Source organism: Capricornis sumatraensis, chromosome 13 (genome assembly GCF_032405125.1).
Source record: "Capricornis sumatraensis isolate serow.1 chromosome 13, serow.2, whole genome shotgun sequence".
Classification (NCBI taxonomy): Eukaryota; Metazoa; Chordata; class Mammalia; order Artiodactyla; family Bovidae; genus Capricornis; species Capricornis sumatraensis.
The window spans coordinates 83100336-83126557 of record NC_091081.1 but is presented as its reverse complement, the minus strand read 5'-3'; the positions used below and the strand labels follow the sequence as shown (position 1 = coordinate 83126557).

Genomic DNA, 26222 nt, shown 5'->3' with positions numbered 1-26222 from the left:
CTCGCTTCTTCACCCTCTTCCCCGTCCTGCCCCGCGGCGCGGCCCGGGAAGGTCTGTGTCTGCGGAGGGGAGAGGCTGGGAGCGGCGTTCCCAGCAGCCCCCGCGAGAGACGTCTCTCGGGTCTTTTCCACGCCGTCGCGGCTGCAGTGGCCACTGCCCGGCCCGGGGACCGTGAGACGCTGGTTGTCCGCGGTGTGAGGGAAATTCGACGTGCGCCCCGCCGCCAGAATGGAGGGTCCTTTGTCCGTGTTCGGGGACCGCAGCACTGGGGAAGCGATCCGCTCCCAAAACGGTGAGGGTCTGAGCGAGGCCTAAGGCGGGCCCGCGGCAGTGCGCGTCCCCCTCACCCCCGCCTCGGCCTTGGCGGCCGTCTTCGCGGCTTCCCTTCTGTCCCCGCCGACAGGGACCCTGGGAGTGGTGGGTGGTCTTTCCGTCCCTCGGCGGGTCTCGGCCGAGGGCGCAGCGCGGTTTGACCGGATGCTGCGGAGGCCGGGGCCTGGGAGAGCGAGTTCCGCGCACCGGCACGTGCCGCCGCACCTCCAGTCCCTGCCGGCCGGGGGCTCCTGTGCTCGCCCTTTTGTTTCGGTTCTAGTCCAGAAAGGCGTCTCTGGGCCTCGTTTTACGGCCGTTAACCAGACAGAACTATCTCTAATTGCCTTTTTTTTTTTTTTTTGTATTATTGAGGAGTGCGTGACCATAGACCGCTATTCAGATGACTTGCGCATTGTTCTGTTCCGTCGCTCAGTCGTAGCCCAACTCTTTGCAGCCCCATGGATTGCAGCACGCCAGGCTTCCCTCTCCGTCACCAACTCTCGGAGCTTGCTCAAACTCATGTCCATCTATTTGGTGATGCCATCCAACCATCTCATCCTCTGTCGTCCCCTTTTGCCTTCAATCTTTCCCAGCATTAGGGTCTTTTCCAGGGAGTCAGTTCTTCGCGTCAGGTGGCCCAAGTATTGGAACTTTAGTTTCAACATCAGTTCTTCCAGTGAATATTCAGGATTGATTTTCTTTAGGATTGACTAGTTTAATCTCCTTGCAGTCCAAGGGACTCTCAAGAGTCTTCTCCAGCACCACACCTCAAAAGCATCAATTCTTCGGTCGCTCAGCTTTCTTTATAGTCCAACTCTCACATCTGTACATGACTACTGGAAAAACCGTAGCTTTGACTAGACAGACTTTTGTCGGCAAAGTAATATCTCTGCTTTTTAAGATGCTGTCTAGGTTGGTTATAGCTTTTCTTCTAAGGAGCAAGCGTCTTTTAATTTCATGGCTGCAGTCACCACCTGCAGTGATCTGGGAGCCCCAAAGAATAAAGTTTGTCACTGTTTCCATTGTTCCTCATCTATTTGCCAGGAAGTGATGGGACCGGATGAGGACTAGTAGGTGATTGTTTTTTCTTTAAAGCAATGAAGTGAGTACTCTTAATAACACTTGGTATCTGTCTGCAGTTTAATTAAAACTGTATATTACTAGGTGCACTCTCTCCTTACTTTTCAGATTAGGACAGATTAGATAAATTTGAAAATCCAGAGGCTGTCATTTACTTCTTTTGGACTGAAATGATTGTCTCTTGGGATCTTGAGTTTTCAAAATTTTTTTGTGTCTACAGTCATGGCTGCAGCTTCAATTGCCAATATTGTGAAAAGTTCTCTTGGTCCAGTTGGCTTGGATAAGATGTTGGTGGATGACATTGGTGTAAGTATATGTCTGCATGTAATGTTCGTTACTTTAAAGAATTAAATTCATAAATATCTCACTTTGTAAATTGTGTTTGTCAGAGTGCTGGTATTGGAAGGTATACAGAAGGTGAATGTATCATAACAGGGTTGGGCTAATTTAGGGGATAGTCTGTTTCTGTGGGTGATGATGTCATTTTTTTCCTCCCCTGGAAATTTCTTAGGATGTAACCATTACTAATGATGGTGCAACCATCCTGAAGCTGCTGGAGGTAGAACATCCTGCAGCCAAAGTTCTCTGTGAGCTAGCGGATCTGCAAGACAAAGAAGTGGGAGATGGGACCACCTCCGTGGTAGGTAAAGACTGCTAGCTGAGGACTAGTGTTTTTTCCCCCCTAAAATCAAAGTTTCGGAAAATGAAGCCCTAACCATAAGTAAGTCATTTAAAGGAAAAGGAAAATGTTTTCTTTCTCTCTCACAACCTGAGGCTCAGAAGAAATTCCTAAAACCTTACCAAATATTAAAAAAAAAAAACCAAGATGTTTCTATATTTTAAATGCTGACAAGTGAACTCATGAGTTCAAACGGGAGTTTGAGAGAGTTGGTAAACATGATCAGTAACATGATATAAACTCGAAGATCACCCAGCACACTGATGTGGTAGAAATACTTATTATTTGATGAGGGAAAAAATAATAATTTGCTCTCTTAAAAAAAAAAGCAATGGTTTGTGGGGAAATGTTTAATCTCTAAGCCATGGAAGAATAGAATCCACCTCTTCTGAAAGAATGATCTTTGCTAAGTCACTTGTTCATGAAAGCAAAGCTTTTTAAATACAATTAATTTTCCCCCCAAAGATGCAGGCAAGAATTTCAAAGTCTTTTTGATATAATTTTTGGTCTCTGTAAAAGGATGGTTTTCTAAATAACAATCTAAAATAGTACAGATCAGGCATTCCCTGGTATTCTAGTGTTTAGGACTCCAAGCTTCGCTGCTGAGAGCCTGAGTTCAATCCCTGGTCCGAAAACTAAGATCCCAGATGCTGAGTGGAGTGTCCAAAATAAATAAATAATGAAACAGTACAGATCATTGAATCGTCAGGCTCTTCATTTAGCTTATGTTGAAAGCTTGGTGAGCACTTCATCTTCAAAAGTAATGAATGTATCGTCTCTACTGTTCTACTGCAGAACTAGCTTATTCTAGTTAAGAGCCAGAACACTTTGCTGACTCTTATCTGGCTTTATCCATTTCCATATGAAATACTGTGTAGGGTTGTCTTTTTCTGATTTCTAATAAGGAGTTAATCTCATCACCCCTATCATTCTGATTATTATTATCTGATGTGTGTTTGTATTTGTACATATGTGTTGCCCATAATGTCAGGCTAACATGAGAGCAATGGATGTTTTCTCTGCAGGTTATTATTGCAGCAGAACTTCTAAAAAATGCAGATGAACTAGTCAAACAGAAAATTCATCCCACATCAGTTATTAGTGGCTATCGACTTGCTTGCAAGTAAGATCGTTACATTCAGAAAAAATTTTATTGGCTGTTTGATGTAATAGTTGAGTCTGTGTTCTTTAAATTTTCCAGTTGATGACTATACTTTGATAAAGCTGTGTTTTAGTGTATGTGTAATAACACTTGAAATAAGAACTAGGGCCAGTATCCCTTTTTTCCCATTTGACTACCACATTATCTCCTGATAGATTTTAGTGGCTATGCTTATGGGATAGATGAGAACTGCCGTGATCTGAAGAGGGAGGATTTGCTCGTGTCCTCCTCCTATATGAAATGGCTGAACAGAGCATTGATGCCCTAAATATTGTGACACACTAAACAAGATTCTGAGTAGTAAATTGTTTTCTCCCCCACACTTCAAACAGGGAAGCAGTGCGTTATATCAGTGAAAATCTGATTATTAACACCGATGAGCTTGGAAGGGATTGCCTGATTAATGCTGCTAAGACATCGATGTCTTCCAAAATCATTGGAATGTATCCTTGTGATGGTCCAATAAAGTTTAGGCTTTTTAAAAGTAGAACCCTGTGTTAGTTTTTGTGCCAGATGATACTGTATTGAAGTTGCCTATTTTCCTTTTTCCGCAGGGAAGGGTAATATAAAGTATTGTGAAAGTAGTGTCTAGATAGTGATAAACAGTTTTCTAACATTCAGTGGCATATGTAATGCGTGTTTCTTTGGTGAGATTGCTAAAGGGAAGTGCCTCTGTGTTACCCTTGATTTTCACGTGCACCCGCTCTCCATCTCAAGTCGCCTGTTTTCCTTAATTGCTGGCTTAGAAATGGTGATTTCTTCGCTAACCTGGTGGTAGATGCTGTGCTTGCTATTAAATACACAGATATCAGAGGCCAGCCTCGCTATCCAGTCAACTCCATTAACGTTCTGAAAGCCCACGGGAGAAGTCAGATGGAGAGTATGCTCATCAACGGCTATGCTCTCAACTGTGTGGTGGGATCCCAGGGTAAGGCTTGTGATTTCACTTGGTCATATAACCAGAGTACTAAAGTATACAGCTGGCTATTTGTGGATTATCTACTCCATCTTCAGATGAACTATCCAACATGTGCACTTTTGTTTAGTGAAGTCCAGAGATAAAGGAAATGGTACATCGTGTTGCCAGTTTCTTTGTAATGTAATTGCATATGATTAAGACAGACAAATTAAAAGAAAGCACATGTGTCTAATGCCATGAGTGTTAGTTTATAATGTTAAAAGCAATAAAATCTAAATTTGTGTTTACCTATAACGATTTTAAATCTCTGTACAGTTCTTTATAAAGATAGGTATGTTTTATAAAATATAGCACTGTTAATTGTAAAGGTACTTAATGCTATGTTCAATTTTAGGCATGCCCAAGAGAATGGTTAATGCAAAAATTGCTTGCCTTGACTTCAGCCTGCAGAAAACAAAAATGAAGCTTGGTGTACAAGTGGTTATTACAGACCCTGAAAAACTGGACCAGATTAGACAGAGGTATGTTGAGAGATTCATATTTGATCTTGGGAAAGGCGACTTTGTAAATGGCCCTTTTTTAGAGCAGGTGACAATAAGCTAAAAAGTCTTAGTGGGTAGCAGGGTATGATGGATTATGCAATTGGACCTTTTTTTCCCAACTGTGAGTGTCTTCAGTTCAGTTCAGTCACTCAGTCGTGTCCAACTCTTTGCGACCCCATGAATCACAGCACGCCAGGCCTCCCTGTCCATCACCAACTCCCGGAGTTCACTCAGACTCACATCCATCGAGTCAGTGATGCCATCCAGCCATCTCATCCTCTGTCAGCCCCTTCTCCTGCCCCCAATCCCTTCCAGCATCAGAGTCTTTTCCAGTGAGTCAACTCTTCGCATGAGGTGGTCAAAGTACTGGAGCTTCAGTTTTAGCATCATTCCTTCCAAAGAAATCCCAGGGCTGATCTCCTTCAGAATGGACTGGTTGGATCTCCTTGCAGTCCAAGGGACTCTCAAGAGTCTTCTCCAACACCACAGCTCAAAAGCATCAATTCTTCGGCGCTCAGCCTTCTTCACAGTCCAGCTCTCACATCCATACATGACCACAGGAAAAACCATAGCCTTGACTAGACCGACCTTAGTCGGCAAAGTAATGTCTCTGCTTTTGACTATGCTATCTAGGTTGGTCATAACTTTTCTTCCAAGGAGTAAGCGTCTTCTAATTTCATGGCTGCAGTCACCATCTGCAGTGATTTTGGAGCCCCAAAAAATAAAGTCTGACACTGTTTCCACTGTTTCCCCATCTGTTTCCCATGAAGTGATGGGACCGGATGCCATGATCTTCGTTTTCTGAATGTTGAGCTTTAAGCCAACTTTTTCACTCTCCTCTTTCACTTTCATCAAGAGGCTTTTTTAGTTCCTCTTCACTTTCTGCCATAAGGGTCGTGTCATCTGCATATCTGAGTGTCTTAGAGGGCTTTAAAAATTAACATTTCTAACCAAAGCCTAATTATGTTACCTAAACTGCCAGGGAAATTAGAAAATGTGACTGTCTTAAGAGAGATTGGGGTAATACATGAAAACTGACATTTTGTGAAATTTTCGTTTTATGAGTATAGTAATTAGGTCTTTGAGATATGTCCAGGAATGCATTTCCTCAAACAGTACAAGAACCAAGCATATAGTATTGACTGCCGGGTACTAGGCAGTGCATATGCCCTAAACTACTGGTTGACATGCTAGAGAGCTAGTTGTGAAGGTGTACCTTTTTTTTTAATTTTTTTGCTGTGCTGGGTCTTCATTGCAGTGCCCCGACATTGCGATGGTTTCTCCTCTGGTATCTGCACGTGTGCTCTTTCCTTCCTTTTAATAACCAAAGGTGTCCTTTTTTCCTTGAAAGGCAAGTCCCTTTAGAATAAGTGTGTGAGATCCTGTTCCCTTCTGCCTTTACAGTCTTGCTTCATTGATGATTCTTGCTCAATTGCATGTTCAGTACTGACTCTACTCTTCATTCCTTTCTAGATTCCTCTTGTAGCGCTCTTATCCTTAGATATTATAAAAGCCTCTTGAATCTGCCTGCAGTGCAGGAAACCTGGGTTCAATACCCAGATTGGGACGATCCCCTAGAGAAGGGATTGGTTACTCTCTCCAGTTTTCTTGCCTGGAGAATCTCATGGACAGAGGAGCCTGATGGGCTACATATAGTCCATGGGGTCGCAAAGAGTTGGACATGACTGAGCAACTAACACTTTTACTTCATTTGTAGCTCTTTTATCCTTAAATACAATAAAAAGCCTCTTGTGTACACATCCTGTTGCAGTTACTCCCTGTCTTTCCTCATTTCTGTATAGCCAGATGTTAGAAGAGTGATTGGCACAAAAACTTTTTGGTGTTTTATTCCTTATGCCCTTTTCAGCTCCTCCAGTGGAGAACCGCTTGCTAAGGTCACTAGTGACCACTACTGTGAAGCTCATTACACACATCCAGTTTCACTTGACCTTTATCAAGCCTTTGGCTACTTTTTGAAAGACTTGGAGGATGGAGCAGCTTTTGCTTCTGCACCATCTGTCGTCCTGTGCCTGGGCCACGGCATCCTCTGTGCTGGAGACTTGGAGTCTTGTTTCTTGGAGCTTGAATTGATTGAATGCTTCTTAAGCATCTCAAAGTCATTATGTCTAAAATTGAACTTGTGATGATACCCACAAATCTGCTCTCTGCTGCTTTAGTACCTCTCTAACTGAGGAAGACAACTAGGAAATGTCCTTAACTCCTTTTTTTTCTTTTCTCTGCAAGACCACTTGATATCTCTCTATAAATTAAATCTCAAACTCACCCACTTTTCGTTTCCATTTTCTTGCCCAAGCTGTTGCAGGGGCATCAAGCTGGTATCTTGGTTCCAGTCTCATCACCTCCAAGGCTGTTTTCTACACAGCAGCCAAGTTAATCTCACCCCTTGCAAGGCCAGAGCCTTCTGGAGATTTCCCATCACTCTGGGTTAGTTCAATTCCTTACCTGCTCTGCACTGTGGTCTAGCACAGCCGAAACCAGAATCCATCATGCTCCTTCTCGAAGAGCTTCAGTGCCTAACAGTAGAATGTTCCTTCCTCTGCCCAGAGCATTCTCTGCCTGCTTGTTTTGACTGGCTAATTTTTTTACTTGTTTTTCAGTTGGTAACTTTCAGAAATGCTTCTCTTTCCCCCTCAGTCTGAATTATGCTGTCCCTTGAGTTACTGCAGTTTGTCTTCTGGGGCTTACCACATTTTCTAACTACGTATTAATACTGAGTGTAAGCTCTATAAAGGTAGAGGCTGAATGACTTAGTTTCATGGCTTTGACATACATACAGTATTTGTCTAGTAGGTAGAGAGGTTTATTGTGAGGTTCATCTTTAACTCATTTCAATTTATAAAGATTCTTTGATCTTGAGACTTGCAGTGGTCCAGTGATTAAGACTCCAAGCCTCTAATACAGGGGACTCGGGTTTGATCCCTGGTCAGTGAACTAAAAGTCCACATGCTGCACAGTGTGGCAAAAGAAAAAAAAAAGATTCTTTGATCTTACCTGCTGTTCTTTGAATAAGTAAATGGACTCTTTTTCAGATCTGTGTATCCCGTAGGTTGCCTATAATTCCCGTGCAGCTTCACCTGAATATCATGGGGGCTTCAGATTCACCTTGTTGAAAACCGAGCTCTTTTTTTTCTCATCTTGCCCCCCTGTTAGTATTTATTTACTCCAGAAATCAATCACTGAATCTCCCAGTCACCCAAGCCATAAGCTTTGCCTTCTCTGTTAAGGCCATCTGTTCACATCAGATAGACTCATCTCCAGTTATTGCCTCAGAGTGTCTTCATTCTTTGATCCTTTGAAAACACAGATTAATACTACTCTCACTTTAAAATATTAAAAAGAAAAAAAAAACTTCTCGATTCAGACTCTGACATTGCTACAGGGGTCTTCATTTTCTGTTTAAACCTGGAGTTCCAACTCTGGGCCCCTCTCTAACTCCAGACCTTCAGGCTTTCCTTGTCCCACCTGCCAGCCTGGACCCGTGCTCTCATGTGCTCGTCCCCTCTGCACTGCGCTGTGGTGACACTCGCCTTCGAGTTTGGTTGACGGTCTGTCTCGCCACCAGCTCCGTCAAGCTTCCTTCTTAGGCGCCATTCTTGGTTAGAAACTAAAGTTGGGGTCGGGAGAGCTAACTAGTATTTAATTCCTTGAACTTTTCTGTTAACTGGACTGATGTAAGTTCTGCTCATAGAAAGGAGAGACTTGTTAGTATCATTTAATCTGTGGTTATTTTATGAAAAATACTTAATGGAAGTTCAAGCTCTATGTAATAGTAAAAATACAGAAGATAACTTTGGGTTACTACTCAAGTACTGCATTTTTATAGAGAATCTGACATCACCAAGGAGCGAATCCAGAAGATCCTGGCAACTGGTGCCAACGTTATCCTAACCACTGGTGGAATTGACGACATGTGTCTGAAGTATTTTGTGGAGGCTGGTGCTATGGCAGTTCGAAGAGTTTTAAAAAGGGACCTTAAACGCATTGCTAAAGCTTCCGGAGGTATGTCTCCTGCCAGCTGTCATGTTCCTTATGTTGGATGGTAAAATAAGCAGATCCAGAAAACTTCCTTAATGTTTTGTGTACAAATACCTGTGTGAAATCCTTTTTGTGCATTTGTAACTGGGAAAGTTCTTCAGTGTTCTTCACCTCGAAGTAACATAGTTCGGTTAGGATACGGCGGTTCCTTGAATGTCCAACTGTAAGCCTTAAACTTGAGATTACGTGTCACTTCTATGGTAAATTCCATGTTTCTGAATGTTGAAAGCAGGGTTGAAAATACTCATGAGAGAACAGTGCTTACAGATGTTTATAATTATTTTTAATAGCAACTATTCTGTCAACGCTGGCCAATTTAGAAGGCGAAGAAACTTTTGAAGCTTCAATGTTGGGACAAGCAGAAGAAGTGGTACAGGAGAGAATTTGTGATGATGAACTGATCTTGATTAAAAAGTAAGAGCTCCTTTCTAAATTGTAAGGCTGTACAGATTTTATTATTGAGTAAAAACACCACCTTCCCATTTATTTGCTGCTATAGTCCTTCGGTGATATGAGCAGTTATACGCATGGGATAAAACAATACTGGGCCCTTGTAAATGGAGGTGAAGTTGCCATTTCATCTCTTCTCCATGGTCTAGACATTGCTTCCCTGTCTAAATGTCCTGTGTAAGTAGAAGTTAATTTCTTCATGGACTTACTACTGTTAAATTAGACAATCGCTGTTGTTTTAAATAGCACCAAGGCTCGTACCTCTGCATCCGTCATCTTACGTGGGGCAAATGATTTCATGTGTGACGAGATGGAGCGCTCCTTACACGATGCCCTTTGTGTGGTGAAGAGAGTTTTGGAGTCAAAGTCTGTGGTCCCAGGTGGGGGTGCTGTTGAGGCGGCCCTTTCCATTTACCTTGAGAACTACGCCACCAGCATGGTGAGAGCACCCTGAAGCCTGTTTCGGTTCATCAGCTGCTGCTTTGGGTTTTCTTTCTTGTTTTGTGAAGACACCTCATTGTCTTTCTCCGCAGGGCTCCCGGGAACAGCTCGCTATAGCGGAGTTTGCAAGATCTCTTCTTGTTATTCCTAATACTCTGGCAGTTAATGCTGCCCAAGACTCCACAGATCTGGTTGCAAAATTAAGAGCTTTTCATAATGAGGCTCAGGTTAACCCAGAACGAAAAAATCTAAAATGGTAAGCATACGTTCCCCTTTTCACTGTCATTTGTGTATCATGTACGGTAGTTTGGTTTTTCTTAACTCATTAAAGGGATGGCTAGTGATTACTAGCATTGGTGTGTCTTAGTTATCAAAGGATTCCTCACCTCTCTCTAGGTAGTCATTTACGTATAGTAGGAAGGTTCCCCAGAGAGAGGATATTACTTTTGGGTGGTCCATGCCTATTTTTAAGCAGCCTCCCTTTAAGATACTAAGTGGCATTTAGAAATATTTTACTACACCCAGGCTTTTTATACCTGTTTCAGTGATGAATTTGTATATCCATAATTAAGTTACTTGAAGGGATCTGCCCTCAGGTTTCTCAAGGATATGTAAGCCAGCTTTTAGAGGGGTAAAATGGGATGGATATGAATTACAGAAGAGGCCATTTAATTGTTTTTTCCCTAAATTGCAGGATTGGTCTTGACTTGGTCAATGGTAAACCCCGTGACAACAAACAAGCAGGGGTGTTTGAACCAACCATTGTTAAAGTTAAGAGCTTGAAATTTGCAACTGAAGCTGCAATTACCATTCTTCGAATTGATGATCTTATTAAATTACACCCAGAAAGCAAAGATGATAAGCATGGAGGTTATGAAGATGCTGTTCACTCTGGAGCCCTTGATGACTGAGCTGTTTTATTTATAACAATGTTAGATGCAGCTTGCTTGTACCTTGAATATTACACATTAAAGTGCAACAGGCTGCCGAGTCTTGTGTTTATTGTGAAGGGAGAGATTGTTCCCACCCTCACTTTGGTCCTCTGGTTTCACATGACTTAGTATTATTAGTAAATAAAGCAGTTGTGGTTTAGTTTAACTCAGCCTAATTAGCTGTTGGGCAGCAGTTTCACCCTCTCTGAACACACATTGCTATTCCCATCCCACCCCCAATGCATAGGGCAGCAACACCACGATGTCCACCCTTGCGTTCCAGTGTGTGTAACAGGGTGACAAGGATCCGACAGCCAGATGCCCCAAGAGGATGGCCCAGGGCTATGGCTCCTCCTTCAGTGTTGACCTGAGGGGCAGAAAGATTTGTATCATTTACAGTTTTCTCTGGACATAGAGTTAAAATCATTAATGTCGTACCAGTAAACTACCTTCTTAAATTCTGTTTTTACTTCAGTTGCTTAGGAAGTGATTTTACCCTCGTAACATCCATTCTGACTAGTTTAAAGGATTTAAAATATGGGATTTCTTCGGCACTCCAGTGGTTAAGACTTCCCCTTTCACTGCAGGGGGTTGCTGGTTTCAATCCCTGGTCAAGGACTTAAGATCTCGCAACAAAGATTTAAAATGCACTCTTTTCTGTGGGAAGTGAACTAACGCAGGTAAGTCTTTTGCCTTAGGAAACAAAAAAATGTCATCTTCCCTGAGAGTCCCAGTAGGAACCCACCCAGTGCCCACCCATTACTGTATGGCCAAGACTTGGCCACAGCCTGTATTTTGGTATTGACAGCCTTAAAACTGGGGCTTCCCAGGTGGTGCTAGTGGTAAAGAATCCACCTGCACTGCAGCAGAATGCCAGAGACCTGAGGAAGATCCCCTGGAAGAGGGCGTGGCAGCCACTCCAATATTCTTGCCTGGGGAATCAAATGGCCAGAGGAGTCTGGTGGGCTACAGTCCATGGGGTCACAAAAAATCAGACCCAACTGAGCACGCATGTACACACAGTCACATGCAATTCTTTGCACTGTGAACATTCATTTGCAAGTTCTCAGGATGGCTTGCTTATGCTTACCTTGTCTGGGTTTAATCCAAGTTCTTTAGCTATTGCAACAGAGAAGGCTGCAAAGGCTTCATTGATTTCGAATACATCAACATCCTCCAGTGACCACCCTGCTTTTGCCACCTAAAGGAAAGGTGAAATGGAACAGAGGTTTAAGAACTCAGGCGGAACCATTCTTTGTTGTAGATGTAAAAGCAGGATATATACTGTATGATGTTGAAGGATCTCTTAAAAACCGCCCACTTAATCTGAACCAGTTACATTTGTTAGAGGTTATAGAGCATGTGATCCAAATGTTGCCTGCTCTTTTAGTAAAGAACAGCGAAAACTAGATGAATAAGCTCATTTAAGGCTAATGGAAAGGCTCAGAGAAATGCAGGTGAAACCTGATAGGAATAAAGATGAAAACAAAATCAAGCCTCGTCTCAGCATTTTGGAGTGGGAAGGATCTGAGCAAAGGTTTGAAGGCAGAAATAAAGCATTTACAGCTTCTTCCTTGAAGTCTTAGGGAGGTTGGGTGTGCTCCCATAGAGGTTTTGGCGACAAAGGACAGGTACCAACATTCAAAGTTAAACTCACAGCTTGCTTTATTGCTGGAATTGGTCCTATTCCCATAATGGAAGGCTCCACACCTGCTTGTGCCCAGGAAACTATCTGTGCTAAGGGTGTGAGCCCACGGTTGCCAGCTTCCGACTTCTTCATGAGAACCACTGCTGCAGCACCGTCATTCATTCCTGTAATAGGAAACCGTCTTCGTTAAGTACCTGTGTCTACTTTACCACCAGCAGACATGAGATAAGTAAACCTTAATACATCTTGGCAAAGTCATTTACTGTTTAGGCTTTACAGTGTAATTAGAAACGGTAGGTTTGACAGTCGGATATAACCGACTACAGAATATTTCTGTGGGAGAACAGGAAGATGAAAGCAGTGGAGGACGGATTAATGCATTGGAAGAAGTAGCCCTGACATCACTGAAGGTAATTGGAGTTTCTGGTTTTGGAAAAGCACAAAGGTAGTAGATAAAATCTGACTGGCTTTTTTCACTTGTATGTCCCGTTAGGATACTGCAGGGAAGCCAAATCCATTTTTTGGTATATTACATGAGTCTAATATAAAGAAACAAATGGTCAAGACTACATTTTTCCCTAAAGCAACTGAAACAAGTTTTTAGAATAACCTGTACAGAAACCTCCTTGGTGGTCCAGTAGTCAGGACTCGGTGCTCCCAATGCAGGGGGCATGGGTTTGATCCCTGCTTAGGGAACTAAGATCCCATGGGCCATAGGCACAGCCTTCCCACCCCCACCCAAAAAAAAAAAAAAGAATCTCAGTACATGGTAGTCCTTGCAGAAGATAGTATTCCCCAAACTGCCCTTCTGATAATCTAACCTGAAGCATTAGCTGGGGTGACAGTCCCCGTTCCATCCATAAGGAAGCAAGGCTTTAGCTTAGACACAGCCTCCATGTTGCTCCCATGGCGAGGAAACTCGTCTGTTTTAACTTCAGTAAGACCTGAAAAAAAGGAAAATAAATGACCCAAGGTTAGTACAGAAATGGCAGTCAGGGTACTAGAAACGATGGATTCCTCAAATGTGATACAGAAAGTTCACATTTGGAAGAAAAATTTATTATGAAATACTTCTAATAGGAGAAAAGTCCACAGTAATACAAATTATTGTGACATTATATTGGCACCATCTTCAGTATTTTCCATCCCAATACAGCCCTTTCCGAGGAAGGCAGTCACAGGGAATTCGTATAACAGGTTGCTAAGGTTTGGGGTCTAGGTCTTGGCTGGTTACAGCTGATTGGGTCTAGGGTGTCAAAGCCAATCTCACAAAGGCTGGACATAATTGATGTCAGTCAGTAAAAGAACTTGACCGTTGTGTTCCATACTGGAGAAGAGCTAAGTAACCCCAAAAGATGACACCCTCAAGAAATATGAAGCGCACACAGAAGCAACAGAAATGAATGGACACTCGCTTCTGAAGAGAGAACCGGTAGGGGCAGAAAGGTGGGCTTGCTGCCTTCCAACACCCGGGGGCCAGCACGCCTGTCTCATTAAACGCTGTACCTACACAGCCGCATGGAGACCGCGGGCCAGGAGAGCCTCCTCCCCACCTCATGTTCAGATCGATCCTGAACACAGCTTTTCTTTGCATCCCGAGAGACATAACTAAGATGACAACGCACAAACATTCTTGTATGGTGTCCTTTGGACTATTAATGATATCCTTATAGACTAGTAATAACTGCCTTATAGACAGCCCTGTTGACCTTTAAACCTTTACAACTGACACACCCACCTTTTTTAGAAGATACAAAAACTGGTACGATCTCTTTGTCAAAATGACCCGCCTTCTGTGCATTCTCTGTCCTGTTTTGGGACAGAACTGCAACCTTGTCCTGGTCTTCTCGACTCACTTGCCATTGTTTGGCCACATTTTCAGCTGTGAAAGAAAAAAAACAAAACCCAAACATTTTCAGATGGCTTCTGGAGGTGGCTCAAGCGCTGATGGCCAACACCGGCGGGCCCGCTGGCGGGCCGAGACAGTCCTCTGTGGCACTCCTGCCTCCCACCGGGTGTGGAAAGTTTGCAAGGATTCTTAAGGAGCCGTTTTCTTTCTTTGCTGCCTTCCTTCTCTCTTCCTTTCTACAAAATACCTCTCAGAAATTTCCTTTTCACTGCTTCACCAATTGTTCCTATTTTTTGGCCCCATCTGCTTTCTCATTCGGTTTCTGAACCATTTTTGGAAAGTTGTAGGTATCATGCCCCTTTATCTCTAAATTTTAATGTCAGTGTATATTTCCCCGCAAGAAAGGCCAGCTTCTTACATAACCACAGCTACCAAAATGAGGAAATGCAACACTGATAAAATACTGTTCTCTCCACGCTCAGTCAACAGTCAAGGTCCACCTGTTGTCCCAGGGGTGCCCTTTATGGCTAATTTGTTTGTTCAGTATCATCCAATCCATGACCACACACTGCATTTCACTGTCAATCTCTTCAGTTTTTATTTGCAACTAGTCCTTAGCCTAGGTCCATGTTTCTTAACCTTGGTATTTTTGAAGGGTAGGGGCCAGTTCCTTTGTCAGATGTCACCAATCCTTCTAATGCATTAGAATATAATGTGGGAAAGCATCGGATGTTGATGATGATATTTTTTCATTGAATCTTATCAGGATACATGTTGGAGTTTATCTCAGGTTATGTCAACTTTGCTCACTTAATTAAAGTGATATCCACCATATTTGTACACTGTAAAGTATGTGCAGTGTATTAAGTGTGCAATAGCACTATATCTAAAAAAACAATGTACATACCTTAATTTAAAAATACCTTATTGCTAAAAACATGCTAACCATCATCTGAGCCTTGGAGCAAGCTACAGTGGTAATACCAAAGATCAAAGCTCCCTCTGTTTCCTGCTTTGTCGAACTTGTTTTGGCTTATTCTAGGTCAAACGGTTATTCAGATCACCATAATGAATACAGTAATGAAAAGGCAGTTGAAATACTGCAAGCCTCGTGGGTGGATGAAAACCTGATTGTGTAGTGTAACGAATAGAGTTCGATACCGGAAGTACTAGCTTATCTCTGATCTTGCCTTTGCCACAAAAGCCACTATTTGTGAGCCCTGTTTCTTCATATGATAAAATGAGAGACTGACCCAGAGGAACTCTGAGATTCCTCCCACCACCAACTTCCCTGACAATCAAGGAGTCACAAAGGAGAAAGGGAATATTTCCTCAACTTGGCTTCATCAAATGGGAACTATCCCCGTCATCACGGATACAAAGTGATGAGGACTCGGTCCTTACCCTTAAAGAGGAAAAGCACCTGCAAAACCAGCTGTTACAGACCTTCTAACCTTTTCACAGTCGGTATGTTCTCAGCCATGTCCACCTCACCTGTAATGCCCATGTGGTAGTTGTGGAATGCGTCAGTGAGCCCGTCGCAGAGTATACTGTCAGCCAGTGGCTTTTCCCCAACCTTGACTCCCGTCCTCAAGTGAACCAAATGAGGAGCCTGGAAACAAGAAATACAGATGGACCAGGCATGGTTGTAACTAGTCCTCTGCTTAGGCTCCCACTCAAAACCACCCAGTGGTTCCTCAGTCTTCACTGAGTCCCCCTTGTGACCCTTCTCCTCCATCCCAGCTCATCTTCCTCATCACCAGCGCCCAGGGCCTGAAGACCCCTGGAATTAATAGGCTACTGCACCCTACCTGCCCTTGGAAACCCACCTGTAACTCTCTTCCCTATGCATTTGCAGCTTTCCATCAAATAATCCTGTGAATTTTGTCCTATTTCTTTAAAAAGCTCATTTATTCTTTCCACAGCAACCAGCAATCTGTTACACAAAGGGCTGATCAATGGGCTTAAGTGATGCTAACAATGTATTCCTTATTTTAATGGGACGTACAATGCCTAGAGTGAGAATAATCAGGTTGCCTGATTAACCAATGGGAAGAGATTTCTCAGTGGAGGGATTTCAAGGGATTTCCTCTTGAAAGTGAAAGTCGCTCAGTCGTGTCCGACTCTGCAACCTCATGGACTATACAGTCCATGGAATTCTCCAGGCCAGAATACTGGAGTGGGTAGCCTATCCCTTCTCCAGGGAATCTTCCCAACCTAGGAATCAAACCGGGGTCTCTTGCACTGCAGGGGGATTCTTTGCCAACTGAGCTATCAGGGAAGCCCCCTCTCAACTCCTACCAACTCAACAGCACCTAGAAAGGAAAGACTGAAGAGCCTGAAGATCTCTATTTTGAATCCTGGCTCTGGGCCTCGGTTTCCCTACCTGTAAATTGGGAATAAAACCCAAACCCAGGGCTGTTATGACTGCCTGTGTGAAAGCACCCCATCAAGCACCACACAGGTGCTGCTACGGCCCCACTGGAATCTCTGTGCTTGCTACTCTCGCCCTGTCTCCTCCCAAGCCTGAGCAAGGAGGGCTGAACCAGCCTCTGCCCAGGGGTTCCCCAGGGGAGACCCTGAATTGCTGCAGGAAGCAGGGGTTACACGTTTTCCTTTTTCCCTACTGTGTCAGCGGGAGGGATGGAACTTGACGAAGCCAATCCCACCTGGCAAGCCCACTGGAGATGGGCACCGCTCAGTGGGTCCTCTCTTCCACACTGTGTACCTACAAAAGGTCGACAGGCTGTGGTCCCCAGGAATACCCTTTGTCCCGTGCAGGAAGGTGAGTGCAACATCTGGTTTTTGACTTTTCCTCACAATGAGAAAGAAATGTAAAACTAAGGACATCACACTGGTTGACCGGCTTTTTCTTTAACTTGAACTTCCCAATCACTGTGAATAATTAACATGCAGGCAGGGATCAAGGTTCGATCCAAATTTTCCTTGTTCCCTGTTTGGTTCCAGCTCTCAGACCATCAGTCAACCCTGCTGTGGCAATGGACAGGAGCGGTCAGGGAGCGCCATCTCTTCAGAGGCCTTACCTTGCTCATATTTTCCATGCCTCCTGCAACAACAATGCTGGAGTCTCCTATCCTTATCGACTGGGCTGCGAGGCACACGGCTTTTAGGCCTGACCCGCAGATCATTTGGCAGCTCCACGCAGGAACAGAGTAGGGGATTCCTGCACCCACACTGGCCTGTCGAACAGGGTTCTGCCCACAGCCTGGAAGAAGAATCAGAGGCCTCTCAGCAGCCAAAGAGAAAGATAGCATGTTGAGATGAAAGTGAATGCAAAGTTCAAGAGGCTGCCAACTGCGTCTCCCACCACTTCCCAGTCAAGTCAAGTTCCTGAAACAGGCAGAGAATTGTGTGGACCTGTCCTGGCCTGACCCTTGAATACATATTATCTTGTGCTGTTCCATAGAAACTTCATGAATATACGCTTTCTCCTCCACAAAGAAGTTATTAATACTGTAAGAAGGAACTGTCTTCTTGATCTTTTGCTTGATCTTTTGATCAAGTGTGTACTTGAATGAGCACACATGAAAAAAAAATAGGGCAGAAATTTGCCATTATTCCTGTTTTTCACTAGGACTATTTGCTTTCTTGATCATGGCTTGAGATACCTGGGAGGATAAGCGTGCATGCATGCTCAGTTGCGTCAGTCGTGTCCAACTCTTTCCGAGCCTATGGCCTATAGCCCACCAGGCTCCTCTGTCCATAGGATTCTCCAGACAAGAATACTAGAGTGGGTTGCCATGCCCTCTACCAGGGGATCTTCCCAACCCAGGAATTGAACTTGCGTCTCCTGCATTGCAGGCGAATTCTTTACCCACTGAGCCTCCTGGGAAGCCTGGGAGGATTAAGACGGTTAATTCAAAGAGGAAACCTCTGCTATGAAGCCCTCTTTCCTTGCTTAATATTGATCACACCATGATTAACTGGTTATATAACAAGACGTACAAAATCAGAATTGACAAATACTTTTCCATAATTCAATTGTGGGCACTATTTGTTCATACATAAGTATGTATAAATAAGTATGCATTTATTCATAATCCCCATCTTCAGGTGCATGCATGCTCAGTTGCTCAGTGGTGTCTGACTCTTTCCAATCCCATGGACTGTAGCCCACCAGGCTCTGTCCATGGGATTTTCCATGCAAGAATACTGGAATGGCTAGCTATTTCCTACTCCAGGGGATCTTGCTGACTTAGAGTTAAGAAATGAGTGCCAAACAAAATTAATTAATGGTCTGCATTTAGCAGAAAGTGAACTCTGAGAATTGAGGATTTCCATCTAACATGAACATTGTTTGTCAGCTGACAGAAAAATGTCTGGGGTGCAGCAGTTGCTCAGTAAATATTTATTAGTTACACAATCCTGGAGGGGACTGGGGCTTAAAGAGTAGGACAGATGTGGGTTCAAGGCTGTGATCCTGTATTCGTCACTCAACCTCTCAAGAGGAGAACAGTGATGTGGAAGAGGTAACAGAGAAACCCAGAGCGGAGGATCCTACCGCAGCGGAGCAAGTCTGAGCCTTGGGTCTGGGAAGAAAGGAGGGAGTGTTCCAAAAGATTAGTTAACACCTGAGGGTATGACTCAAACACTTCAAAGCCTTGGACAGATAGGAGAAAAGTAATGTGCTTCAACCTTAAAGCCCATGAGGACAAAGTGAAAAAGGAGAACTAGGAAGAGGAACTACAAAACTACAAAGTCAATGTACAGAAAAATGGGTCGGGTCTCAGATACGGTAAAGACAAAAGTTGGCAGTAAGTGAGTGTGACACCATTATCACTAGGAATAATTAGAATTTATCATGCTTCTGAATGAGCATGAAACTCGTTATGGATAGCTAACTTGGAACTGTCAGTGGGTGTGGGCCTGTAAACCTAGTGGGAATCAGAAGTGAGTTGGAACACTTCTGAGATTCATCTACAGCAGCCCCTCCAGGGGTGATGCGCCCTTCTCTGGGAGCCACCCACCATGCCAGCACAGAAGTGAGCCCAGTGCAGGCCAAGGACTGACTTGTGTCGGTGAAGCCCCGTCCCAGCACCCAGAACAGAGCGGGACACAGAAGAACTCAATGCATTTTTATTGAACGTGAGAAACTTTAGGGAAATACAGAAGGCTCTGCATCCTCTCCCATACCTCAGGCTGGTCCTGCCTCTAAAGAATGAAAATGCAGCGGAGGACGGAGATGTAGGATCGATCAGGAAACGTGTATTAAAGACGCTCAGGGTTAAGTTGGAGAGAAGCTACTGATGGGGAAATGCAGGGAGGCAAGAACACATGTTTCTGTGTGTGAAGTAGGGAGCAGGGGTAGGAGAGGTTATTGCTTCCAATAATCCTGATCTAGGCTGGGGGTCACTGTGGAGTTACCTGCTGCCAAAACGTGTCCAAATATGACCTCCGAGACCTCTTCGGGAGCCACAGCGGCCCTTTTCAGGACCTCTCTGATGACAGTTGAACCCAGGTCATGGACAGGAACGGTGGATAAGGCACCATTGAAGGAGCCTAGAACAGAAGGGAAGACGAGGTCAATGGAGAGGGAGCCCGGGGCCGTGGAGAAGCCGGCGGGCCGGGGCTCTTTCCCCCGTAAAAGACGCCCCACTACGGGCACAGAGAGGAGCGCGGGGGACGTGCAGCAGTCGAACCCCTGGCAGGCAGTCCCCTTTGTGTGCGGGGAGACTGCGGACCCGCAGGAAACCTATCCATTCACTCCCCCAAATCCGAGCTTGATGGGCGCGGCCAAAAGCTTCCGTAACAAAAGAGGGCGCCCACTCCAGCGTGCCCAGGGCCTCTGAAATCTATATACCGCTAAGGACATTCGAGCAATTCTCTCCAACTCTCCTTTTAAGCTACGCGACCCCCTCGCCCGGCGTCCCCCCACCCTGCAACTCAGACCACCCAGCGACCCCGCCCCCGGTAGCCACAAGGCTGAGGTGGTGCCTTCCGAGGCTGGCCAATCAGGGTGTTCGCGGCAAAGCGTCTCTACCCGCCAACCAATAGGAAGCCAGGAAGGCGCGGTGGCTCTACCCAAGACGCCAATCAGAACACTCAGATGAGAGCGAGCGAGGAATGGGCGGGGAAGGCAGGCCGGCCTCAGAGGCGCGAGGCGCGGGGTTCTGAGCGCCCGGGAGGTCCTGTGGTGGGTGGGTTGTGGGGGCGGGGGGAGGGGGTCCCCGCGAGCAGGCCAGGCCTAGCTCACGGCTCAAACCCCACGCCAGGTCCGTCTTTCCACTCACCTATGATGGTGCGCGCCGCCGAGACGATGACTACCGGGTCCGAGTCTGCACTCATCCTGCCGAACTACCGCCTCTCGAGCAGCTCCTGTGGGCCCCAGAGCTTAGTGAACAAAGAGGCCCAGCCCCGCCGCAGATATACCGCGCTGTGGGGCGGGGGCTCTGGAAGCCCCGCCCACTGCTTCGGCGGCCGCCGGTGCGCATGCGCGAGGCGGGCGGGGGTGGGGCTGAGGGTTGCGGGCGGCAGGGCCTGGACCGGAGGGTGGGGCCTCTGGGCCCGGAAGCAGCCGACCACATTTTAGCTGGATACCCACAGAGCTGTCGTTTCTGCCTTGACCATTTTTGTCTTGGGGGATGGTGGTGGTGGTTTAGTCGCAAGCCATGTCCGACTCTTCCGACCCCGTGGACTGTAGCCTGCCAGGCTCCTCTGTCCATGGGATTTCCCTCGCAAGAATACCTGGGTGGATTGCCATTTCCTTCTCCAGGGGATCTTCCCGACTCAGGAAGGTTGTCTTTTTTTGAATTTAAGGGTTTTTTGGAGTCACTGACAAGTGAGGCGGCAGGCGTATCCCGCGTTCAGCCCACGCTCTGGATCTCTGCAGTGAGAATTCGGTGCGAATCCAACCAGCTGCAGGCCTGCGGACCTCTCTGATGCGTGGTTTTTGCTCTCTGGGCTTCTCAAGTTCCTCTTTGTTTTTGTCTGGGCATCCATAATCCATCATTCATTTACGTAGGGGGTTAGCTTGGCTCCTCTCTGCAAACAGTGGGAGGACTCCATGCCCTTCTGTGGGGTTGGCCCCCTTGCCTTTCTTATCCTGGAGGATCAACCATAGCAGCGCGTGTGTGAGCAAAGTATTTCTGCCCCAGAGATCAAAAGGATTTCCCCTAGTTGACCGTGTAGACAGTCTGAAAGGCAAGGAGCATGTACAATAACAACAGTTGGATGACATGTTTTAAACCCTTTCCAACTTCCTATCCCTTGTTTGGCAAAGTTCAAAATCCTTCAGAGTTCTAGGAACCTCAGTACCTGGCCGCGCTTTCCAGCCTCAGCTCTGGCGATTTTGCCCGGGACTCATTCCAAAAATGTAGTCTCCCAGAGAGAAGTCTTGCTTTGTCTTATTCTCTCTAGCAATAGAACAGTGTTGGACACACGATAAGGGCTTACTTAATGCTTGTCAAATAGATATTAATGCATTTTTCATGGTATTATCCGAGAGCTTTACCCATGCCCAAGGGTTGCATACAGAGGTTAGAGTTGGCAATAGACACGGAGTTTTACAAGTATTTGTGTAATAATTAACACTAAACCACCATTAATTTTCTGTATTGACAAGGTGTTTGAGTAAAGGGTACTGGTGGGATAATCAGTGATGGCTGGGATTTCCAAGCTGAATAGACTTATCCTGTTTAAACTATTAAAAAAGATATTTTTCACCTTTTTCCCATGAGCCCAGTTTCATAGTGATTGGATCCTAAACATTCATTTTACTCTAAATAGTCTTAGCCCTGGCCAGTGGTTTTGGAATGTACAGTGGCCTAATCTCAGCCACAAAAATGTGAAAGGAAACTTGCTGGGTTGCTCTGGGAAAGATTCTCACTTCTGAGAGATTGAGATGGATCCTTTTTCCCTGTGGACATTATGGTGTCTGGGTGTGAAGCCTGGAACTGCACCCACATTTTGATCACGAGAAGAGCCAGCATGATTGCAAGGCCAACTCTCTGAAGATCTGAGCAGAGATGAACAGAACTATGGCCTTTGGAGGACATCTTTGAGAGCAACTCCAGACTTCACTCAACCTCTGATCTTCCAACCGTGTGAGAAAAGTTTTCCATATTGTTTAAGTCCTGGCTTCCCTAATGGCTCAGCTGATAAAAGAATCTGCCTGCAATGCAAGAGACCTGGGTTTAGTCCCTGCGTTGGGAAGATCCCCTGGAGAAGGGGATGACAACCCTACTCCAGTATTCTTGCCTGGGAAATCCCACGGACAGAGGAGCCTGGCAGACTATAGTCCATTTGGTCGCAAAGTCAGACACGACTGAACGACTAACGCATACTATTGTTTAAGCCCGTCTTAGGTAAGCTGTTCTGTTAAATGTAACTGAAAGCATCCTGATTCATCCAGGCTGACTCCCTAGAAGGAAGTTACTCTGTGCGGTAAATCAGAGAGAAATGCCTAATATACTAGGAAGCATAGAGTTTCCAGGCAGGCAGTGCAACTTGTTGAGAACACTGGAGGAAGAAAATTTAGTTACAGGTTGTGGAGGGAAAACTGTTGACAAGACGGGGGAATCCTCCTGAAGAGCTTTCAAGTAGATTGAAAATTCATTAGCTGCTGGGAACCCACATTAAGACGTTGGAGAGATATGCACTAAAGCACAGGCCCTGTGGAGAAGGAAATGCTTGGATAACAGTGGTCAGGAGAATCCTCAGCGTCTGGAATCCTGATGGAATCAGCAGTCTTCTGACTGGAATGTGTTCTGTCCTGAAACATGAGTCTCTAAGGAATTTAAGGAACCTGTCCTTCGATGTCACGCTCTGTTCTATACCAGTGTCCCCTTACATCTCTGGCCACTCTCAGCCAGGCTTACTTTGCCCCTTTACTGACTGCTTGGAAATCTCTAATTTGTCTTCTGAGCTGACAGACCCTGTGAAAATTTGCCATAAGCACATCAAATTTAACATGCCTAAACCAAACCCATTTTACCCACCTCTTCAAGTCTTTATTCTATTCAAATCTGAGTTTCTGTTTACCAGCCTACCATGTAGTACTCCACTTAGACATCTCTTCCTCCAGGAAGACTTCCTATTTAGTACCTCTGAGCATGTTCTATCTTTGTCTTTCTACTTACTGTATTAAATTTCCTACTTCTGTCTTCGCAAGATCTTGCTGTACTGCCTTATGCACAGCCCCGGCACATATAATTAAATATAAATGAATACTAATATTCTTTAAGCCCAGGGCCTTATACATCAGAATGACTATATTCTTCTGAATGCAAGGAATGTATTCACTTGTTTCCCACCTGGAGGCTCTATTCAGAACCCACCAACCTAACAGCAAAAGTTGAGAAGACAAATTTTGTTGAGTGGCCACTCAGCATCTATCCTCAGGGGAGTCCTCACAGTTCTGTCTACCCCAAAGCTATATATGGGCCAAATAGGGAAGTGGCAGCAGAGGAGAGCAGTAGGCAATGGTTGGGCACAGGGAACAAACTGCTATTAGTGAGCAGTAAGAAACATCTGAGCGAAAACTGCCAGAATGACTTTACGTTGTTTGCAAAAGTGTCCCAGAAACCTGAGTGCTCTGTTGCATCAAACATAGCTGAGAGGTCAAGAGAACTAGTCTAGTGAGCCCTATGTAACAAGCACTTTTACATTTTTTTTCTCATTAAAATCGTCCCAGCAGTGGTACTCACTAAATCTTCTATGAAGAGATGGCAATTGGTGTATCCCCTAGTAATTTCAGATGCTGTGAAATAAGTCTCAATCCTTTGGTCCACAAACTAGTTAGTATCATTTTCTTCAAGGGCTCAAATTAACTACTTCTGAGAGATTAACTAAACCGTCTCACCTTAGCTAGCATCTTGAACTATATACTCAGAATCATGGTTTGCATTTTTTCCATACTGCATTGCCGTTTGGGGACTGTTTCCGACCCGTTTACCACAGTGACCATCCAGGCAGCTGGTCAAGTGTCCTCCTTAGAAGCTCAGGTACACTGTTCTCCTTACTCGAGGATGAAGGGAAGCAGAATGGCAGTGTCAAGAATCAGCTCTTGGCATCAGACCTGGGTCAGCGGCCAGTTTTGAGGTTGGTATGTCCAGACAGCTTTAATAACAGCACCTGAAGGGCAGCTCGAATGTTTGCCAACCCTTTGCTTTTTACAGGACCCTTTTATAAGCACATTTACTACTGTGTAGGAGGGGATAACAAGCGCCTGTCTCATGGAGTGATGATAAAAATTATAATGCATATAAAATACCTGTCAGTTTCTGGCATGTAAGTACTTAGAACATGTCAAAGAATGTTAAGACCTTTTTTTTTGCTACCTTCATAGTAAACACACTGAAACTAATGTTCAAGTAGAGACACAGAAACTTTCTTATCATCTTGGGCTTTAACTAAGTTGTCTGCCCATAAATTACCCTTCTTTGGCAGTACTCAGCAAGCTTTTTGTCAAAAGCTGGGTTCTCCATTTTCAAGAATTCTTAGGCACCTGCACTTGTCCAGCATTAAGAAGACACTTGAAACTCAGGAATGAAATAATAAACACAGGCGGCTTTTGACTTTTCCCTCCAAGATACAATACATTAAAGCTATTGTCCTGTTCCATCAGTGGAAACTACCCAAACAATAAAAATTTCTATGTGGAGTATGACTAAAGGAGATGGTCTGTTATCAAGACTGGAACTTTAAGGTAATAGTCATGTGAACATTTAGTGAGCAGTCACTAGATGCTTGGTGCTGTTGAGAGCATTTTACATGTATTAACTCATTTATTGCTCTTTACCGGGAAACACTGGAGCCACAGAGATAAAGTAGTTCACTCAAGTCATGAAGTAGATAAATGGTAAAGCCAGGATTCAAACCCATTAAAATCTAGGTCACTCTCAACCTCCATTATGATTTACCATCTCTTTAATCAGGTACACCAGGCAAATAAAGCATCCAACTCCAAAAATGAAAAATACCAACTGAACAACCTTGAGTTCTCTCTGGCCAAGTCATTCATCCATTAACGCAGATTCAACAGAAATCTGAAAATTGGTAATGATACATAATAGGCCTATTAAATTTAGTCATACAATTCTATTTCCTGCACACACCAATGATTACATACCACAAAAAGGAAGAGAAATTCCATTTGTTTAAATTCAGCAAGTTAAAAGAATATACAATTAAAGCCAAAGTTCACAGTACTTAATACACCAAGGAAAGTTATTTCAGTACATACCAAAATGTGTATAAGCAAATTCATTTAAAATTGTGTAGGATCTTTTTCAACACTTGAAGACTGCACAAAAGGTTAATCAAAAGACAAGTTCAGTATTTTACTACACCATGAAGACCAGATGTATTTGTATGCCAGTTAAGCAAAACCAAAGGAGTGACTTTCAAGTTGTTCCTCAGTTTCAAATGCCGTTAACTCTCCGTCTGAGGTTCCCTGATTATATTACAGATAAAATATAAAACAAAATATTTAGCTTTTAGCAAAAATCATACTTCATCTTAACCACACGTATGAAAAGCTATTTTAGAGCCATTCCATTCCAAGACCTTGATACTTTAATTGGAGAATTGCTTTACAATTTGTATTGGTTTCTGGTGTACATGAATTAGCTATTAAGTATACATATATATCCCCTCCCTCTTGAGATTACCTCCCACCCCCAACTGGACTTTGATACTTAATGTTTAAAATGTGACAGGAAATGAAGCAAACTGTCTTACCTCTTTAAAACATTTCGCCTTCATTCTAACACTCCACACTGTTATTACATAATATTAGCAAATGTTATTAGTACAAATCCATATAAGTGGACAAGATTTTAAAACATCACTGACTACACGATAACTTATTACCTGAAATCGTTTCACAAAGCCTACTTTTTCAATTATAACCTAACAAATACTTAGGTGACTATTTCCTTCTTTACACTTTTCTAAATTCTCAAATATTTTAACAATTGTTTGTATAAGGCAGGAAAAAAACAAACTGCACAATTAAATTTATGCATGGACTTAAGTTCCACCTTTGTGGTTTGTGGAAAAATGGAGTAGACAGTCAGCTATTCAATGAGAATAAATGACAAATGCTAAACACACACACACAAACAAAAAAAAACAACTAATGTAAGGAGTTACAATAAAAATCTTTATTTAAGTTTGGTCAGTACAGGTAA

The 26222-nt window shown here is 44.1% G+C and overlaps 2 protein-coding genes and 2 non-coding genes across 4 annotated transcripts; 3 read left to right on the top strand and 1 right to left on the bottom strand.

Annotated features, from left to right (window-relative positions):
• The first annotated feature begins 50 nt into the window (after positions 1–50).
• Positions 51–10611, top strand: TCP1 (t-complex 1). The gene is made up of 12 exons (XM_068984850.1): positions 51–292; positions 1613–1698; positions 1904–2032; positions 3097–3194; positions 3566–3676; positions 3980–4161; positions 4547–4673; positions 8539–8714; positions 9041–9164; positions 9447–9639; positions 9734–9897; positions 10336–10611. Exons 1-12 carry the CDS (start codon positions 229–231, stop codon positions 10550–10552), a joined length of 1671 nt encoding a protein of 556 aa, XP_068840951.1. The 5' UTR covers positions 51–228; the 3' UTR covers positions 10553–10611.
• LOC138090038 (small nucleolar RNA SNORA29) lies at positions 3355–3491 on the top strand. Its single transcript, XR_011145861.1, has one exon. It is a non-coding gene; the product is annotated as a small nucleolar RNA SNORA29 (small nucleolar RNA).
• Positions 9226–9355, top strand: LOC138090037 (small nucleolar RNA SNORA20). Its single transcript, XR_011145860.1, has one exon. It is a non-coding gene; the product is annotated as a small nucleolar RNA SNORA20 (small nucleolar RNA).
• ACAT2 (acetyl-CoA acetyltransferase 2) lies at positions 10457–20438 on the bottom strand. Its single transcript, XM_068984851.1, has 9 exons — positions 20322–20438; positions 19456–19590; positions 17115–17296; positions 15565–15682; positions 13960–14103; positions 13043–13165; positions 12231–12385; positions 11664–11774; positions 10457–10940 (listed from the first exon to the last, which is right to left on the bottom strand). Exons 1-9 carry the CDS (start codon positions 20374–20376, stop codon positions 10770–10772), a joined length of 1194 nt encoding a protein of 397 aa, XP_068840952.1. The 5' UTR covers positions 20377–20438; the 3' UTR covers positions 10457–10769.
• Positions 20439–26222: the final 5784 nt, after the last annotated feature.

Excerpts from the sequence above, each read along its gene's own strand:
- ACAT2 (XM_068984851.1), bottom strand. The coding sequence starts at position 20,376 with ATGAGTGCAGACTCGGACCCGGTAGTCATCGTCTCGGCGGCGCGCACC. Across the intron at positions 13,166-13,959 it reads TTTTGTATCTTCTAAAAAAG|GTCTTACTGAAGTTAAAACA; the intron begins GTGGGTGTGTCA and ends CCTTTTTTTCAG. Across the intron at positions 12,386-13,042 it reads CACCCCAGCTAATGCTTCAG|GAATGAATGACGGTGCTGCA; the intron begins GTTAGATTATCA and ends TTCCTATTACAG.
- TCP1 (XM_068984850.1), top strand. The coding sequence starts at position 229 with ATGGAGGGTCCTTTGTCCGTGTTCGGGGACCGCAGCACTGGGGAAGCG. Across the intron at positions 4,674-8,538 it reads CTGGACCAGATTAGACAGAG|AGAATCTGACATCACCAAGG; the intron begins GTATGTTGAGAG and ends GCATTTTTATAG. Across the intron at positions 9,165-9,446 it reads GAACTGATCTTGATTAAAAA|CACCAAGGCTCGTACCTCTG; the intron begins GTAAGAGCTCCT and ends TGTTTTAAATAG.